The sequence below is a fragment of the Saccostrea echinata genome, unplaced genomic scaffold, assembly GCF_033153115.1.
Source record: "Saccostrea echinata isolate AGI-Se365-2 ecotype Australia unplaced genomic scaffold, CSIRO_AGI_Sech_v1 ptg000015l, whole genome shotgun sequence".
Classification (NCBI taxonomy): domain Eukaryota; kingdom Metazoa; phylum Mollusca; class Bivalvia; order Ostreida; family Ostreidae; genus Saccostrea; species Saccostrea echinata.
Genome location: NW_026889764.1, coordinates 13,164,080 through 13,185,277, shown reverse-complemented (window position 1 = coordinate 13,185,277; position 21,198 = coordinate 13,164,080). Strand labels below are relative to the sequence as shown.

Below are 21,198 nucleotides of genomic sequence, written 5' to 3'. Positions count from 1 at the left end.
AAGATCAATGGAACAAGATTTTCTGCTATAATCACACTAAATGGTTTTCAACCATTGTTTTCGAGAGTGATGTACCCTACATCAGCAGATTTCTTCTAGAACAAATAATGTTAAGTATCATCAGATTATATGAAACCTTGATTTTACCTATAAGTTTCTTGTCGTTTGGAATCTCTGTGAAGTTTTCCATTTCATGAATAAATGACAAACAATGAAAATGGCAGCCCCGTGATAGGGTACCATATCAGCTGTGAACAGGCAGTGATTGGATTAAAAAAGACTGCAGCTTTTTGAAAGTGGTCTTAGACACAGTTCATCTGAAATCTACTTTACTCATGTATTATGAATTTGGTGCTGTGATTTGCAGACTGCTCATATGGATTGTTTTAGAATTAAGAATGATTCCAGGGCTCTCTGTGGTTTTGCATTCAGGTACATATTGTAGTTGTTTTTGGACTCCATCTTTGATCCAGCAGAAATTCAGACTGATAGTGTTTTAATAATTTAGCACCATGTAAGATTGATTGTTATGAAAGATCCACTAAAGGTGCAGAGTAACATAGGAATTATTGGTAAAAAACTTGACACTTCTTGCAAGAACTGCTATTATTATGTTGTCAAAAGCAGTTTGCTTTATAAATTAAGGTACAAGAAAAATCAGTGTTTATTTATATATTGTTACATGTATATAGTTATTCTAAATACCCCCTCCCACCCCAATAATAAAGAGAAACTTCTCAGTATAAAGGCAATGGTTTCAATTCTTTTAATAATGTGTCTGTATATTAATTGCTTTCTTGCCATTAGATGTTTGTAGACGAAATATCTGTAGGCTTTACCAGGGGTTTTGAAAAGAAATCAATTGATAAAATTTTTTGTATAATTCAAAGAAAAGTTTAGAAAAATTACTAAACATATATTCTAGATGTTTTGTTTATCCAAACTTGTTTTAAAAGAAGTGTACAACAGCATATATAGACATTAATACGTAGCACGCAGTTCCTTTAATTATTGGAACTCTTCAACTCCAGGGAAAAAACAATAAAGTTCAAACTACGTTGCATTTGTCCTTAAATGACCATATTTACATTAGCAATTATTTTTGCATTTAATATTCAATGTTACTTCACTAATATTTCTGCATTATACATGTATTAGCTTGTAGTTAAAGCTATCTGAAATAATTGCGAAAAATATCCTTTCATGACATACATAGCACATGTAACAGAAGAAGGGACAAGACTATATAGTTATATGACAATTATTGATATGAAATCAACATGTGTCTCTAATGACAGAAATCTATATTGCTATGTAACTTTATAAGGTTATATTTGCTATATGATATTCACCAATTGAATGAGTACATGTAGTGCATCACAAAGCTAAACAGTTATTGAGGGGTATTCTCTTTGGAGAAGTGGACAGCCTATGGATGAAGGCAAAAGCCTGTCCACTCCTTCTCTTCAGAGAATAATTGAGGGGTATATAATCCAGTTTGAGCTTCAGCTTGAGATATTAGATGCGTAATTCTAATTTGTAAAGTTGTGAAGATCAGTCATACAAAAACATCCAAATTACTCATAATTTTGTAGGTATCCATCATTTCTGAAATGCTCTCTCGATGTTGGTGATAATGGGTTTCAGCATTCAGCCACCAAACAATGATAAAGTTTGACACCTGCTGTAATGCTTTGAGCCTCCATCATTTCTTTGCAAAAAAAAAAAAAAAAAAAACTATTGAATTGGCTTCTAAATTGTTGGGCTTTTTATGATTTTGCAAAATGAGTCAAAAGATTATGTCATAATTTTAAGCATCCAAGTATGATTTGATTCCATTTTGTGCAGTATAAAATGTCCAGGGAAGAAGCATTTGAATGTTGTAGAGACCCCAGAATGTGAAATTTGACACATGTACACAATAATTATAATCAAATATTCCTAGCTCTGGTTTAGAAGCCAACGTTCATCTTGCCAAGAGCACTGCAATTAGAGCTGCATCCAAATTTTTTAACTGGAATGGAATGTTTCAGCAAGGGTTTGATGAAAATGAATGGTCCCCACATGCATTGGATATTGACATTTATATCAGCAAGTCCTGTATTGGGCTTCAGAGACAAAAATGAGTTCTCAAATAACAATATAAACAGGCAACTGATGCAGACATGCATACTCATGTTAATCCTGGAAAACAATGCAGGCAGATGTTTTATCTCCTAAATTGTAAAAAAAAAAAATCTAGACTGAGTTACAGAGTCTTGTATACCAGACTTTCTGTAGTAAGTCATATACATTATTGTGTAATAACGTAAGAGTTGTATCTTTGGTAAAACAGGTGTACATTGTTGTAATTGTAATACATTACATATACTGTAAAAGTGAAAACTTTGGCGAAATTGACTAAAGATTATCAGAGTTTCAACTTGTCAACTTTCATATTCTTAAATTGTTAAGCAGCACTGTCAAATTCTATTAAATCGCTGTGTTTCTAAAATATCAAATTGTCAAACTTTAAAACCTTCAATATAATCATGTTAACAGTATTCATATGAATGAATTTAAAACTAATTATAAGAAACGCAAATATTATAAGGTAAAATATAATCAAGCATTATGGAATTCCAAACATGTTCATGTATATATACAGTCAAACCTTGTTATCTTAAACTTGTTGGGACCGAGAAAAAACTTTTAGGTGTATGCGAGGATTCGAGATATCGAGGGTAAAATACTAAAAGAATGAGTAGTTGGGACTTCAAAATCACTTCAACATATCCATTGTATTCGAGATATCAGTGTTCAAGATACCAAAGTTCAACTGTATCTATTAAATTCATACACAATATTAAATTAGTTTTACTCTGTTGTTCCATATTGTTTAAACATCTACAGTCAGACTAATTGCAATCTCAAACTATGGGACTGAGAAAAAAAATTGAGTTAGAGGAGGTTTCAAGATATTGAGGTTATTATAAAATAAAAGTACGTAAAGAAAAAGTGGTTAGCCAGGACTTCCTATCCATGGTATTCAAGATATTGTAACTATGTATAATGTTTGAGACAGGGAAGTTAATCTGCATATTCTGCAAAGTATATATATCAGTATTGAAGCTCTTTGGTGGTGTCAATAATGTTTGAGATTTCAGTGCGCAGCACAGTTAAGGCTGCAATAAGGAGGCGGGGCCTAATTTTTACGGGAAATGCTTACTATGACATCACACAAATATATATGTCTTCATATTACCACAAAATGAAATGATTTGCTATTTTAAACTGTTGGATAGCTTTAAACTACATCAATACTTACTATTGCATGTATTTTTGTCGTTGGTTAAATCCCACAAAGCAATATATAAACAATTCACTGATCGCAATGCACTTGTCAATGTGACGTCATATCGCAAAATTTGACGCAGTTTGTATGCAGTGAGAGGCGGATCAAGTTATATTTTATACAATGAAAAATGTATTTTGTAAGTAAATAAAATATATTTGCAGATATATAAGAGGACATTAACTTGGATGTGATGTCTATTTTATGATTTTGTTCATATACTTCCCGTACATTTCCTAGACAAGCGATACTGCCGTATATTTGTATGCAGATTCATTGAAGGGTAATAGAAGGGTCGTAATAAATCGATATATTGCAAGGGCATACCCTCAGTGAATTATGACAAGCTTTTACACATAAACTCAAGAGGTATGATGATATTTGAAAAGTGCTGCGAACCTGATGAAATCTTGCAAATGAATTAATTATATCTATATTTAGTGTACTTGACCAGCAAAATATTCAGCATACGGTCTAACAAACGTAATTTTAGCAATCATATAGTAGAATCTATATAAGTTCGCAGCACTTTTCACAAACTACAAAGAGTGTTGAAAATAATTATAAATTAAACTTAGATTTTTAACGTGGTTATGCCCTTGCAATATTGGAATTTATAGATGACCTCAATACTGCAGATATATTTGCTAAAATCACGTGACTACCACATTACGTCACAAGTCTAGGTAATAAATCTAATCGTCCCCAACATGTAGTTTTCAACCACATTACATTTGTCTGATGATAGTAAAGATCCTAAAAAGTATCGCCCATCCTTGTAAAGAATGTATTTTCTATGTAAAAATTGGCCGATATTTCTATTCGTCACCTTAACTGTACTGCGTGTCTGACTGTTTGTCGTTTAATAACGAGAAGGATTATAGAGCAACTGAAGTGACAATAATTAATGTGGAAGGAAAATTGTACATTGCAGGCTTGAATCTTTGTGAGGAGGTAATTAATCAGATTAACTTTTCTGTGAAATAAAAAAAAATATCAGCCATACTTTGTCTTTTTAGAAGTGAAGAAAAAATATTCAAAACAATGAAGAATCTAGAAATAAATTTTTAAACATATTTTTTCCCCTCTCTGCTGAGTGAGTTACCAGGAGATTAATAGATATATATATCTAATCAAGCAATTGGCTCTCATATAACATGATTTATAATACTCTTGTGTTATTTTCTCTTTAATATAAAGAAAATTGACGCTGGGAGTAACAAAAAGTGAACTTGATTAAATGATTTCAGAAAAGCAATCATCTAAAGGGATTCTGCTCATGAATTATCTCCCCTGGCGACTATACTAAAGTAAGTCGTGTACCTTTGGAGAATTGTCAAACATGATGTAATTAGATCAAAAAGTTGTAAATTCAGCAAAAAGTGAAATAAAGTTATGTTCTGAAATATGTAGAATTAAATATTTTCTTCAAAATTGCAGGAAGCAGAGAATTATCTGGAGACAGACTAAAAATTGTCACTTTTTGTTAATTTGATTGTAATGGTGGAATGCTCTCCCGAGAATGCTACAATTTGGATTAATATACCTATTTATGATACCTATAAGTGGTGTTTTTGCAGATTTTTGGCGTCAGACACATTTTTAATTTCAGTTGAATTGTGCTTCTCTGGAATTAATGACTTTTCAGAAATGTAAATTTTTCTAAGATGGTAAAGAATTTCTTAAATTGCTGAATACTTGGGCATGAGGCAGTTTACTTGTAACAAAAATGATATGACTAACTATTGTTTATAAATGAATTAAAAAAGGTAGCTATGCAAGCTATAGGTTTCAATTTTGGACACTTGATTATATACATACAGAGAGGAGAGAGGGAGATACATTTGATGATCCCCCCTCAGGTAAAGATTGGAGTTTATAATTAACTTAATGACGGACTGACATAGTGGTTAATCATTGTAATGACTGACTGACAATGTAGCGGTAAATTATTGATGCTTGGAGAGGTGTATTAGGATGTCAGACGATCCCAACGATAGAAGCTTAACTTGTCAAATGTCTGAAAGAAAAGGAGAATCCAAAATGCTTACACTCATCATTATGGCTGTCGTAGCAACCAGTTGAAGTAATTGAAAACTATTATATAACTTGTGTCAGTGAAGAAGTGCATGTGCAATCAGAACAAATGCAACGTATAGAAATCTATAAGGCCTTTCTTGCAATAAAGATAGCAAAATTTAGTTTCTCAGAATAAATATTGTGCGGCAATTAATAAAATTCTCAAATAACAGACTCGATCGACTTCAAATTACTGTTTAAAACAATATTGTTTGAGTTGTATTTGATAGGAATATTTTATTAGTGGACAAGAGAGTGGTAACCGTTTCTTTTTTTCAGCTACATTAAGGGGATTATCAGACTGATGCTATGTATTAAGAGAATATTTTTTTATTTTTTTTAGTCTCTTTCCTAATGCTCAGAGGTTTTTCACATCAGTTTACTAGTACATGTATTTGACTTTATCCTTCAATTTGCTACATGGCCTCCAGTCTTTCACTCCCCAGCTGATCCAGTCCAAAGCTGTAGAATGACCCCCTCTCTCCAGTCCTCACCCTCTTTTTTTCTTTGATTCGACACCATTTTTTTCTTTCTTACTTCCTCAGGTTCCCATCTTTTTTTTTTCCTATGAAGTCCATATTAATTAAATCATCAAGTCATTTTTCATGTTTGAAGAGAGTGCATGTGTCCAAATATTTGAGCCTGAGAAATTTTGGAAGTGATGATGCTTTTGATTGTTAACACAAATTGATATGTGTTCATAATTAACGAAGATAATAAAGAAGATACATATTCCAAAGTATAATTGAAATGTTTACATTGTTGTTACTACATTGACACTATATTGAAATAATACTCAGGTACTGATTGACAGCAATTATTTTAAATAAATGTCTGACAGCAAAGAACAACATAGTTGTTTCTTATTTGCAGATTGTCAGCAACTGTAACACACAGTTCTTGGGAACTTTCACCCACCCTATAAAAACAAGTAGTCTTGGTTCCCAAATTGGACACCTGTGTAACTCAAAACTGAGACAAAATTTTGCCTTATTCAGCTCTGCTACTTATGAACATGGAAACTTAGGCAAAACAGTGTAGTGTGCATCACTGATGGAGTGGAACTGGTTAACATTTAAGCCAAACAGAAATGTCAGAATTTCCTAGCTATTCACTTTAGCATTAAATCCATGTAATGATGTATTTTTTTTTATCTTTCATTGAAAATCTAGTGTTTCATTGATTATGGTAAGATTTCCATTCTTGGCATATCCAGGGATATGCACAAATGACAAAAATATCAACATTTGCTCAGAAATGTCATTATCTCCCTTTAGATTGTGATCAAAACTGCTGTGGGATTTGCTGAAATGCAGCTAATGGAGCATTTCTCTGATAGTTCAGTTTTAGGTTATAAAAAAATTTTGCACACTATTAATTAATCATGAACAGACGCTAATCAAACTACAATGTAAAGCTTCATGTCTTGGAAATTTTTGTGACAGATGATGAAGGTGACCTCTTTCAGATGTGCAAAGCGAAGGAAACCTTTTGTTATATCTTGGTGACAAATTAGCCAGCTTCTTTAATTTCCATTGAGGCTGCGAGTATGAAATCTCACGGACACTACGGATTGGGGATGACCAATCACATGTTAGTCATCTCTTGGGGTGTTAGGGTGAAGAAATTAGATTGTAATCATCACCATTCTCTAAAGACTGAGAAATTGGTCATCTGGTTGTCTTTAACAAGGTTAAATTGGACTGTCCTGGTGACATGCAGCTTATGGTCTTCCTTCTCAAAGCAATTATCATGTGAATTGGTTCTACCAACTATATCTTATTTGGATTCACTGTTTATCATGGAATTATTTCTGTAATCAAAATCCAATGATGTGCATGTATACCAAATAGCTGAATAAAGAAAAAAGAAATCGTTACCACATATATCATGTGATAAGAAAATAATGAAAATACAGAGATATAAAATGTATTTAATTAATTACAATGTAAATGACTTAGAAAGCAGAAATGTTGAGTTAGTATTAATTTCATTTCCTTTGAGTTAGTTTCTTGTTTTTAAAAGCTATGATTTGATTTGCTTCGAAATCCCATTATAATCTTCTAGAATAACTTTTGGCAGAAGAAATGTTCAGAACTTAATTTAGCACATCTTGGAATGGTTGATTCTACTATAATTAAACAAAACAAAATCTTGAAAAGCTCAGAATTTTTATGGTCGCGTTTTAGAGATCGTAAAATTCCAACAGTCATCAACGAGTCAACCATCTGCTGCAGTAAATTCGAAAAGACGGCCATCCGTCAAGTATGGGATTACTACATGTCCAAATTCGTGAGCAAGAACCCGCGGGTAATTAAGATGGGTGACATTATTTTCTGCGTCAATGATGGGGACGATGAGAAAAGAAGACAAAATTGACAAAAATATCGGTAATGAGTCACAGTAGCGCGGTGTTGCAGACTGTGCAGTGTTGTGGGGATGACAAACTTACTCTTGTTTTTTGAAAGTGGCAGATGAAATCGGATAGATAGGGTTACCAATGCAGACATCAGATTTGTCATCTAGAAAGACAGCATCCCAGGGACATAAAACAAAGAAATTGTCTTCAAAATCTACTCAAGAGTGTTTCCCTTTGAAGTAACTTTCAATACAGTTTAGTTAATTCGTTTAACAATGAAATGGTTTTCACACTGTTCGATGGTTCTGAATGACAATAGAATATTTGATAACTGCCTTTGCTTTGTTAAGGACTTTCTAAGCCGGATTGATTAGAAGTTAATTAGACAAGATTCCATGCTTTCTATGATATGCCATCAGTAATATTGATTAGTTATTTCCCTTACTTTTTAATGGCAGTCGATCGGTCAAGCATCAAATTTTATCAGTGTTTGGAAATCGATACCCAGGGTGTATCTATACAGTTGTAACTTTTACCTGTATGAGGTTTATATCACAAATTATTATAATTATATTAATGTATATGTACAGTCAAACCTTGCTATCTCACACTTGATGGGACTGAGAAAACTTGAGAATTTTGAGGGTTTGAGATATTGAGGTTAAAATATACTTAAAGAAATTACTTTAAATACAAAGGTTATATTTGATAATATGGAATTTCAAGACTGTGGCTGCAATATTCATTTGACAGATATATTTCATAAAAATAATTGCATAATTTGTTACATTTGAGGGAGATGCAATGAGACGAAATTTACATGACACTGAAAGTATCTTCATATTACCTCTTATTAGAGTAGTCATTAAATGAACTTTTTGTGTTGCTTATGTTTTTCCATCACAGTTGACTTGATATTGATATTTCAAATAAGGTAATGTTCACAATCTAAAATATTTTACTCGTAAGAACGTTGTTGAGAAATTTCAAAGATTAATTGCGATGATATGGTAGAACTTGTATTGTTACTAAAATGTAACCAATATTTTATTCCAGTATGTGAAATGCATAGCAATTTATTAACTGCATGTCCAACCCACAGGAAATTAGACAAAGTTTATGCCTTCATAATCCAGAAACCCCAATAAATGGTGCCAAAAAATCCAATAGTGTGTCCATTGGGACATTTTAATATCAAGTCCTACCAGAGAAATCAGATCATAAAGGCCTTAGTCTTCTATTGTTGAGGTAGAAAGGGCACACACAAAATTTTAGTATTTGTCAATTATTGTATGAAAACCCGCATTTACTAAGATTGTATTAATTTTTTTCCCAATAGCCTTAAACCTATGATTTATTTTATTTCTTCTTTGAAGGTGATACTAAAGCTGTAATGTCACCTACCCCAGAAGTGAAATTTACTGTTTAATTAGCAGGGAATATAATTTATGGTAGTTTTTAAGTTAATTAAAGGCTACATGTGATGTCTATATAAAGTCTGCTTTGTGTTGTGTATACATGTAGTTCAGTTAAAAATTTTTTTCCCTAAATCCACTGAATAAATTTAATTTTGATTTATTTTTAAATATGAAATTTTTTTTTAAACTCGATCTTTATGTATTTGGTTCTAAAGTTTACAGAAGCTTTTATCAAAAAAGCAAAATGTTTTCAGAACAGAATTTTTTAATTAAGCCCTAGTCACTTCACTGTAGCATTGGGATCAATCTACTGTCTAACAAGGATACCAAAATCTGCTGAAGTGGTGGAAATTATATGGTACTGCAGCTCAATGACTTGGCACTTGCAGTATTTGGTCATAATTGTAATAAATAGCTGCATGCACAATAATTTGGCACCAATACCTGTTTTTAGTGATGTTTCTATATCTGCACATCTTCGCAAGCAATTTTTACTTACAGACTGAGTCAAAAACTCTAAGGCTATGAATTAAGAGAATTTCTTTGATAATTTCAATTAATTTAAAAATTGTGAGATTTTGTGGTGCGAGTTTTGAATATATACTGGATTCCCTATTCAACTGCATTCAGAAAATATGCAGATTGCACTTTTACTATTATTTTTTTAAATCAATATTTAAATGAGCATTTAGGATAGAAATTGCAAGAAAATAAAAACTTGAACATGTATAATGTTTCTTGACCTGAGGCCCCTGTCAGTTTGTGGTGCCATTGCCATTGATCAGGTTAAAACAACAAACTCCGACTGCAGACATTTAGACTGTATACACACAGTCAACTTTATTTCTATCATAGTGGTCTTTATTGAATTTCTTTTCCTTTTTTTTTCGCCATCATTGATACTAAAGATTAACCCATCAATATCATTTTTACAGGGAGCAGTGTATCATTTGCCCTGAGCCTTGCCTTTTTGACTTTATAATGTTGGTTGTGAGTGACCGGGGAGATTTACTTCCTTCGATTTCTGATCCACAGAGTCACAGAATGGATCTATGGTCATAAACTGTATAGCTCTGTGCAGACATATAAAGCTTGATTAGACCAAAGAAAAAATCAAACTACTATATAATGGGATATTTTATGCCCTGAAGTGTGTCAAGATTCCGACAGACCAGGGTAAATAATGAGTGACCTTTTCCGGAGAAAATCTTTGCAGAGGGGATATTAAAAGTATAAGGTCCTAGCAAAGGGGCAGTTATAGGAGATTAATATGGTCAGTGATTGTTTTAAAGATTTTTTTCCCTTCAAATGCAGAAGTACATATATATAAGGTAGTAAATGCAATTTTTTGTAACACGTACAACTTTTCTTGTATTTAGTGCAATTGCTGAAAGATCGATGCATATAATTGGATTGAGTTAATAGAAACTGAACTTTTCATTCAGCAAATTTTTTCAGATATTTTTTTAAAACCAAAATAAAGGACTATGTTCTGTAGTGGCCATTATCTGCCCCCAAAATAAAACTTTGATGGAGAACTCTTTAATTATGTTCTTAACCAGGTGGATATTTGCAGACTTGAAAGCATTAAATATTTTTATCAACTATGACATCATTAGTTAGATATGACGTCAATAAAGTGACGTAAATTCCAAATTTCAATGATTTTGAGAGAAAATAGTGTATTTTACGTCAGTATTTTGATTGGAAATTATCGAGCGCAGGTCTGCTCAGACTAGATCTTTTGATATAATGTGTAGAATGATAATATTAATGAAATATGTGAATATGGTACCTGAGCAAGCTTGCGCTCTATAAATACTATAGTCAAAATTGAACAAACTCTGTGCATTTTGGCCTCTATTTTAAAAATAACGGAAATCCAAATAGTTTGTGATGTCACAGAGACAAGAAAAGCCAACTAATTTTTCCAATTTCATAATATATTGTCTCAATTTGGATTATTTTACACAATATATGCACTTTTTCTCATTTCAAGGGATTTTCAAAATTTGACTATTATGGGGGCAGGAATACGCCCTTACCATATATAGTTCTTTAAAAGCAATGAAAGGTGAAGAAAAGTTTATCATTTTGTGATTGCATGAGATTAATTAATCAATTTGCATGGAATTCTCTCCCAAGAATGATTTGAACCTGTATTTTCATTCATTTGTGAAATTTTTTTATTGGTGAACATAAATTCTTTTAATAAAGACAAAGCATTCATTATGATATAAATACTATGAAACAAAAACCCTGTTGGCAGCATGCAGTTAAAGATTTTCATCCTTTAAGTTTTATTGTAATGCTTATAGAGTTTGTTTTCCGTGTTATAGACCATTGCAATGCCAACTCAATTAATGGACACTAGGTTCAGCAAATAAGGCAATGTTTGTCCCTGGCCAAGTCTGTCTGTTAATCTTCCTCTCACAACTTAGAGCATAAGCTTTTCTTAAGGTGCCTGGAAGAGTAATAAATCTAGTCTTTGGTCATTAGCTCTGGTACATAAAGCCATTGGTATAGTTGACCAGAGATTATATCTAAATTCATCAGATCCTATGAATTAAAGTGTCATCTCGACCCATCTGTCTCTTTTTTCAACATCAAGTATCATGCAAGTGCATATGTAAACTGTTCAGACTTTATTTCTTTGAAGCATGTTCAAGTCAGTTGTTTTCATTGTGTGTGTGCACAAGTATGTGTGTGAGTGGGGCAGGGGTGGGGTGGGGGTGTACTAGCTGCAACCTTTCTGTTAGTAACAGGTGGTGAATTTTTAATGTCACAATCAAAGGATGTCACATCTGTTAGTTCAAGCCAGTACTTATACTCTTGTTAACACTACAGATAAAGAAACAATAATTATTGACATTCAAAGTATAAACGTATCAATTTATGGATTCTTGTTGGATAACTATATTGAGTCTAGTAGACTTTCTTTGTGTATTGCTTGTTTTCTTTGTTTTTACGTCATAGATTCACATACGTTTTTGATGAAGAAATGAGGTGAGCCTTATTGACAGTTTAGACCAAATTAATGTAAGCCCATTTCTAGGTCAGACAGTCTAACTTATCTGACAGAGATTTCAAACATGCAGTGCTTAAACATCACTTACAAATTCAGAAATTGATATATATGTCTTTAATCTTTATAATTTTTTTTGTGATTGTATAGTATAGAAAAATTTTAGTAGCCCTGCACCAGGCAAGCTTGATGACTTGTTTAGTATAGTCCAGTCTCAATTTTTAGTTGGTAATAGCTGAGTTAGTGTTGAACCCTGCCTTTCAGGTTAGGGTGGGGTCACAATATGGGGAAAGAATTTTCTCATCTGAATAAAGATGGATTTTTTTAAAATATTGTAATGAAAAACAGCAGAGCAAGTGTGACTCTGGTGAGTGTTGTGGCCCATGGGACTCTGGTAGTTTTTAGTGATATATTTTTTTAATTTGCCCAGTGTTTAATTGATGTACAATGGTATGTTATTAAGGCATACAAGTTCTATTGTCAATATAGTAATTGAATTATCTAAAAAGTGAACAGAGTTCGTTCTTTGAAGATTCCGTAACTACCTAGGCCTGATTAGAGTCTAGAGCCATAGATTTCCTTTAATTGCGTATCTAAAAGTGGAAGTAAAAGGATAAAAAGTTGGATTCGTATTGAGAGACCATTGAATGTGTCTTTACAGTTTCATGTCATAGGTAGATAAAGTATGGTCTGTCAGGCTTTGTGAGTATTCATCTCCGCGAAGGCTCGACCCTGATAGCATAGCCATTGAGATACGTGTCTCTGGCATGACATGTTATCATTTTAGAAGATTTTTCCATCACATCACAGAAATAGATCACAATCATAGACACCAATGCATCGGCATCTCACCGCAATTTTCTCAAACAGTCACCAGCAGCAGGAAATTCCTTTGCCACAATGTTTAAGGAAATTCCAAACAGAATAACTGAATTTTTTTCTGTGTCTATATTTTGAGATCAATAATAAATTTTAAAAGTATCTTATCATGTGTTGGATGGGGTTTCTGAATTGTGTGAATGTTTTTATATGAGAATTTAGGTATTAATTGAATTCAAACATAATTTTTTTTTAATTCAAAGTCTAGTAAAGTTAGATGTTTTTTGTTGTATATAATAGGTATACACCCAATTCTTGCCCGAACTGTCATAAAATTGAAGAAATTTGATATACCCCAGTATATTGCACTGAAAGGCCCCATCTTAAGAAATTAAGATTTTTAAAAAAGTCTATTTTAAACATTAATTTTCTCAATTGTTGGTGAACACAATAAGTTTGCACCAGAGAATGTTCAATTAAAGTGTCAGTCTATGAATATCATGGAACACTCTTCAGTCAGAAAACGAGATGCATTTACCATATTTGTCCTTGTAATTAGTGCGACCTCATGGTCATATTTGAGAATGATAAAGGAACAAAAAAGTTATGTTTGTAAATGTGAATTAAATCCCTCTCTAATGCGTTTTCAAATTTATCAAATTCTTGAAGACACATAGTTGATTGTGACCAGTGTGCTTACATGTACTGGGGCAAATACGGTAGTGTTTTAATATTAAATTTGGAGAAAACAGATGGTATCGTGTAATATAACTTGCCACCTGCCAGTATTAGTCCTTATACAGGGGGCGTCCCTCATAGAAAACAGGACTATTGTCAGCAGAACTTGATAGCACATTCATTGAGATAGAGGCTTGATAATTTGATGCCTCGATCATGAGTTTCACACAAAATTTATGAGATTATTACATGGGTACAATAAGAAATTAATCTCCTTTAAACTACAGTGTCAGTACAGCATGTGCCTCAGTTGAATGGGAGAGGTAACCCCTTGGTAAATCAAGATGGCTGTTAGAGCTTTATGGACGTAAAGAAAAAAAAAACTGTGTATTACAAAAATTATGTAATCATACTGATATTGAAGAATCATTTACTCTTTGAAGGCTGTCTGATGAAATGATAAGTCCAAATTTAGCAGGCCAATTATATTGAATTTTTTACAAGTGGTTCATATTCTTTCATAATAAATTCTTTTATATGATATCTTCTTTTTAAGAAGGGGGAGGGTGGTTGTAGTACATGTACATATTATAAGTTAGACCTTGAAAATATTCTCACTGGATTTTTTCTAATGTACTTTTATTTGGCTGCTGACATCTTGAATATTTTAGTAATTTGTTTTATTGTTTTTAAATTATTGCTGTTAAACAGCTAAACCAGGCCTTAAATTCCATTCTTATAAATCCTTTTTTTTTTGCACATCGAAATGTAGATGAGTAGAAGGACTGCAGAGGGACTAGCAGCACAATTATCCATTATTACAAATTGCCTTCCCCCATTAAGTGTCATCACAGTAATTTATGGACATTTGCCTCCATTGTTCAGCTAGTATTCATGCTAAAAGGGGGACTGATAAAATCTTACAACCATTTGGAATTCAATAAAATCTCATCATGGCTATAGGCCTGAAGAAAAAAGAAAATAAAAATACGACAGCAGAGCACAGGAAGTAGTCAGTGACAGTATTCCGATATCTGATGTTTCAGGGGCAATTAAAAATCCATTTCAAGTCCACATCGGCTTGTTACTGTTTCTCGTATAATTTTCTGTGGTATTTCTTAAATTTGCTGTGGTTTAAAACTACAGATTATTAATGGTTTTGAAATGCATGTTATCTCATGTTTTTTTTCCATATTAAATTGAGTCATTGAAGGAAAAAATATATTGATAATTTCAGATATTAAATGAAAAAAATATTGATGTATGCATATTTAATTTTACTCATTATAGTGGGATTTAAATCATGACTTGAACTCAGCTCAGTTATAAATTTTTCCTAGCTGAAGGGAGGTAACTCCTCACTCATCTTGGTTTATTTTCTGTAATTCTTTGACAGGTGACCAAATCAAATTCCTAGAATCCCTTGCCGACCAAACTGTCAGAAAGGGGCACAAAGTCTCATTTACATGCTCCATCGGGCTCAACGATGACATGGAACAAGAAAATCTCCGTATCCGGTGGAAACATAATGGTGAGATCCTGGACACTAGGTCAGATAGATTTAAGGTGATGGACGGTGGGCAGACATTGGTCCTGAGGGAGGCTGATTATGGTGATGCAGGACAGTACACATGTATCGCCAGCGTGAGAGGACAGATCACAGAAAAAGAGAAATCCTCAGCAAAACTCATTGTCAAAGGTAAATGTCTAATGAAATTGAAGAATAGAAATACACTTCCTCTTTGAATATTTTTGGTAAACTAGTCCAAAGAAGGACACTGATAGAATTTTGTTATAAGAAGTTAACTGCAGAAATTAAATTGAGGTAGAAAAGAATACCACATACACATATTAAAGTGCTTTATTGATCTTTTAAGTGTTTAGACTGCTAAACTATGATTCATCAAGTTTTGAACTGAGATAAATGAATTTTAGAAATTTATAAAAATACAAGACTAGTATGATTAATACTTTGCACTTGCTGAAAAAAAATTGCAAAATGTTTTTAGGTCATTTGAGTCACTTGGGTGACATATTTCTATCTGTTTTTTTGATTGTCTTGTGTTAACATTTGACCATATTTAGTTTCTTTTCTGGAACTGCTGAAGCAACTTCAGGCAATTTTTGCGTATAGCATCTATAAGTGAAGGGAAACAAAAATTGTGAATTTTATGGTCCCCCTACCCTGAGGCCTGAGGGGCGGGGCTAAAATCATCCAAATTTATGCAGTCTTTAAAAATCTTCCTCTTTACTCCTGGGCATCAAACAAACTGTTGGTATGGTTGTAATAATCATCAAAATTGTGAAATTCATGGCCATATGGTCAGTCAGGGATTTGGTGTTAGATGGGGCTCTTCAGATCATTACTGAAAATGCATAGTTTCTTAAAAGTCTTCTTCTCTACCCCTGTATATTTAGCAGATAAACTAAGTGCAAAGATATGATGAACAAGGGTATCTCTTTAAAATTGTGAAGTTCATCACCCCAGGGTCAGGAATTCTGGTGTTAAGATTGGGCTCTATTGATCATATAGTCAAATGCATTAATTTTTTGAAGATCTGTCTTCTCAGTCACTGGTTATTAGCAGACAAACGAAGCGCATGTTTATCATGAGCAAGGCTGCTTCTTTCAAATTGTGAAATTCATATCATAAAATTAAATTTTTGAAAACCTTCTTCTCTTCTCTGTGGTATTTAGCAGAGAAACTAAGTACATGGTTATGATAAGCAAGGGTGCTTCTACCTAAATTGTGAAATTCATGGTCAAGGGGTCAGAGGTTCTGGAGTTAGGGAGGGGCTCAATTATGACCATATTATAGAAATGTATATTTTTTTTAAAACAAATGATTTCTACTCTTGGGTCTTCAGCAGACAAACTAAGTGCAAGTTTAATGAGCAAGGGGTGTCTCTTTCAAAATTGTGAAATTCGTGGACCCTGGGCAGGGTTTTGGAGTTAGGACAGGGCTCTCTAGATCATATTGGAAAAGGTATCAGTTCTTTGAAAGTGTTATTCTCTGCTTCTTAGTATTAAGCAGAGAAACTAAGTGCATTGTTATGATGAGCAAGTGTGCCTCTACCAAAATTGTGAAATTCATGCCCCTGGATCAGAAATTTGTAAGTTAGGGAGGGTTCTATTATGATCATATAATGAAAATGTTATTTTTAGGTCACATGAGTAACTCAGATGATCTATTGCTAGTGGTTTTCATCCCTCGTCATGGGTTCTGTGTCATGTGTTAACATTTGAACATTTTTAGCTTCTTCTCTGCAACCACTGAACTAATTTCAACCAATTTTGGCATAGAAGATCTATGAATGAAGGGGAACAAAAACTGAATTTCATGGTCCCTGACCCCCCCCCCCCCCCCCCCCCAAGGCCTTAGAGGTGGGACCAAAACCATCGAAATGAGATCAAGCAGTCCAACTGTTGACAGATTGTAATAAGCATTGAGCCCTCTACCAAACTTGTGAAAGTCACGGCCGCAGGGTCAGATGTTCTGGAGTAAGGGTGGGGCTCTATTGATCTTATAGTGAAAATGCATAAATTCATAAAAAAAAATTCCTCTCTCCCCAAGTATATAAAGCAGATAAACTAGGTGCATGGTTATGATTATCAAGGGTGCCTCTTACAAAATTGTGAAATTTGTGGCCCAGAGTGAGGAGTTCTGTGGAAGGGAGCTTTATTAGGGGCTTATTGATTATGTAGTGAAAGTGCATAATTTCTTTGAAAATCTTCTTTGCTCCTAGGTATTTAGCAGATAAACCAAGTAAACAGTCATAATGAGCAAGGGTGCTTCTTCCAAAAGTATGAATACCTTGGCCCCTTGATCATATAGTGAAAATGCATAAATCCTTAAAAAATCTTCCTCTCTCCCTCTGTATATAAAGAAAATAAACTAGATGCATAATTATGATAATCAAGGGTGCCTCTTACAAAATTGTGAAATTTGTGGCCCCAGGATGAGGGTTCTGTGGGATGAGGGGTCTATTGATTATATAGTAAAAGTGCATTATTTCTTTAAAAATCTTCTCTACTCATAGATATTTAGCAGATAAACCAAATGTATAGTTATGATGAGCAAGGGCTGTTGCAACCACTATTGAAATAACGCCCACTATTGAAATAATTATTTCAATAGTGGTTGAGAGTGCATTTCAAAACCAGACACAGGTTGTAACCACTATTGAAATAACGTCCACTATTGAAATAATTATGCAAGCCCATGAATATACGCGAGAATTTACTTCTATTCTATATCCTTTTGATTAAGAATAACCATATTTTTATCAAAAAGTTTGTACACATATGAGATATCACATAGATGTCTTCTTTCTTTTTAATGTAGATATTCTAATTTTCAAAACTATCTGTATCTATAACCTTTAACTTTCCCTGATTAATAACAAAGATGAACCTTTTATAACAAAATTACTTAAAATTAAAAGATCAGTTAAACCTCAGATGCCCGTGTATTAATAGTATTTTTAAACAGAAATTAAAACATAAAATTACATATATTTTTTAAACTCAATAAATCAATTTATTATGTTGGAAAACATAATGAAGAATTTATCCTTATATTTTTTTCCAATAGAGGTGTTTGTTGCAACATAATAAATTGATTTATATCTTAATCAAAAGGATATAGAATAGAAGTAAATTCTCGCGTATATTCATGGGCTTGCATAATTATTTCAGTAGTGGACATTATTTCAATAGTGGTTACAACCTGTGTTTGGTTTTGAAATGCACTCTCAACCACTATTGAAATAATTATTTCAAAAGTGGGCGTTATTTCAATAGTGGTTACAACCTTGTTTGGTTTTGAAATGCACTCTCAACCACTATTGAAATAATTATTTCAATAGTGGGCGTTATTTCAATAGTGGTTGCAACAGCTCTTATTCCAAAATTATGAATATCTTGGCCCCTTGGTTAGGGGTTCTGGTGATAGGGCAGGGCTTTATTAATCATATATTGAAAATGCATAAATTGTTTAAAAATCTTCTCTTCCCCTTATATAAAGCAGATAAACTAGGTGCATGGTTATGATGATCAAGGGTGTCTCTTACAAAATTGTGACATTTGTGGTCCAAGGTGAGGGATTCTGCAGTGGGGGGGGGGGGGGGGCTCTATTGATTATATAGTAAAACTGCATTATTTCTTTGAAATTCTTCTTCTCTGCTCCTAAGTATTTAGCAGATAAACAAAAAATATAGTTATGATGAGCAAGGGTGCCTCTTCCAAAATTATGAATATCTTGCCCCCTGGGTCAGGGGTTCTGATGTAAGGGCGGGTCTCTATTGACCATATAGTGAAAGTGCATAAATTCTTTAAAAATCTTCTCTGCTCCTTGGTATTTAGCAGATAAACTAAGTGCATGGTTATGAACATCAAGGATGCCTCTTCCAAAATTGTGAAATTTGTGGCCCCAGGGTCAGTGGTTCATATCTGGAGGGGGGGGGGGTTCTATTTAATATATAGTAGAAATGCATTTTTTTTTTTTTAAATCTTCTTCTCTGCCCCTGGGTATTTAACAGAAAACTGTTTGCATGGTTATGACAAGCAAGGAAATCTTTTTCAAAAAATTTGAAATTCATAACCCCCGGGGTCAGGGATTTGGTGTTAGGGTGAGGCTCTTTTAAATATATAGTAGAAAAGCATTATTTCTTTGAAAATCTTCTTTTCTGCCCATTGAAATTAAGGAAACATACTAAGTGCATGGTTATGATGAGCAAGAGTGCCTCTACCAAAATTTTGATGATCTTGGCCCCTGGGTCAGGGGCTTTGGTATTGCCGGGGGGGGGGGGGGGGGTCTATATTGAATCTATGGTGAAAATGGATTATTTCCTTGAAAATCTTCATCTCTGCTCCTGGGCATCTAGGAGGCAAATAGAGTATAAAAAGTTGTAATAAGTAAGGGTGTTTTTACCAGATTCTGAAATTCTGTACCCTTTGGTCAATTTATTAATTTCAACTGAAAGAAGTAATTCCCCTTTGCTAATTCACCTATAATAGTTATAATGTAACTTAAAAGGTCAATTAAATAACAGAATTATACAAGAAGTTTTATAATATTTAATACAAAAGTACTCTGAAATTCATAGTTTTTAATGGTCAATTAAACTTTTAGATAAATGATAATGGGACAAAAATACGGTATCTTTGTACAATAAATAATCTTCAAAGACTAAGAGAGGCCAAAGCAAGGGGGAATGAAATGTATTAACTAATAGTGCTCTAGAACTATTGTTTGTTTAGTCCACATGAGGATAGTGACAAATGGGGGAAGTACAGGCAAATAAATAGATCAACTTTAAGATTTGTTATTGAGTACTAAATTAATATTTTGCTGATCCCTGATCATCCTATTTCTCTTGCTTTTGGGCAACATAGCTTCGTTTATCAGCTGATTTTGTTTTAATCTATGGATTGCTACATTATACTCAGGTGAATGTTCAGGCCATTGGTCCTCTTCTTTAGCAAATCTTCTCTGCTCCTTAATATTAAGCAGACAAAATAAGTGCATGGTTATGATGAGCAAGGGTGCCTCTTCCAAAACTATGACATTCATGGTCCCTGGTACAGTGGTTTTGGAGTTAAAAGGAGACTCTCTTGATCATATAGTGAAAATGCTTGTATTCTTTGAAAATGTTTTCTCTGCTACTGGATATTAAGCAGAGAAACTAAGTGCATGGTTATGATGAACAAGGTTGCCTTTTCCAAAATTATGAAATTCATGACTCTTTAGATTTTAGGGCAGGTCTCTTCTTGAAAAATTATGGAGCAGATGAACTAAGTGCAGGGTTATGATGAACAAGGGTGCCTATACCAAAATTATGAAATTCATGGCCCCTTAAATTTAATACAAGAAATAATACTTGCCTAGTTTTGAATAAGGTAAGTAGACATGAGATAAAAATACCTTGCATATGTACATTAAATATTATCAAAGACTGTGAGAGGCCAATATACTGAGTATATTCTGTGAGCACTGTGTTTTAAGGTAAACTATTGTCTTGTTATGTTTGGTGATAGCAATAGAGTGTAGATTGCAATGGCATGTGAAGGCAAGTTTCTGAGTACTTGCTGATTACCATAGTAATTATTTTGTTGATCCCTTGTCATCCTATTTCTGTTGTTTTTGAGTTTTAGTTTAATTTGTGCTATCGTATTGTTATTTACCATTCCGTGGATAATTAAGAGGGTTGGATTATACTCAGGTGACCATTAAGGCACTTGGGCCTTTTGCTTTTAATATGCCATGAAAACTTCATAGCTGTGAAATAAGCAATATATATAAATCTATGATGAAGATTGTATTTTCTCATCTGACAATATGCCAGTGTAAGCTGGAATGGTTTCTTCTATTTTAAACCAGTTCTAGTGTCAGAATCAGGCAGTTTTGCCAATTTTTTATGGTTAATATTGTGAGATTATTTTATCTCGGTGTGAACTCACCCTCACATCTACATAACTGTGACAG

The 21,198-nt window shown here is 33.3% G+C and overlaps 1 protein-coding gene across 1 annotated transcript in view; it reads left to right on the top strand.

Annotated features, from left to right (window-relative positions):
- LOC133187548 (neuroglian-like) overlaps nt 1–21,198 on the top strand; it is a 54,232-nt gene that overhangs the window by 21,026 nt on the left and 12,008 nt on the right. The window contains exon 3 of the mRNA XM_061322949.1: nt 15,109–15,411. Coding sequence (XP_061178933.1) covers nt 15,109–15,411 — 303 coding nt within the window. The remainder of the gene's footprint in view (nt 1–15,108; nt 15,412–21,198) is intronic.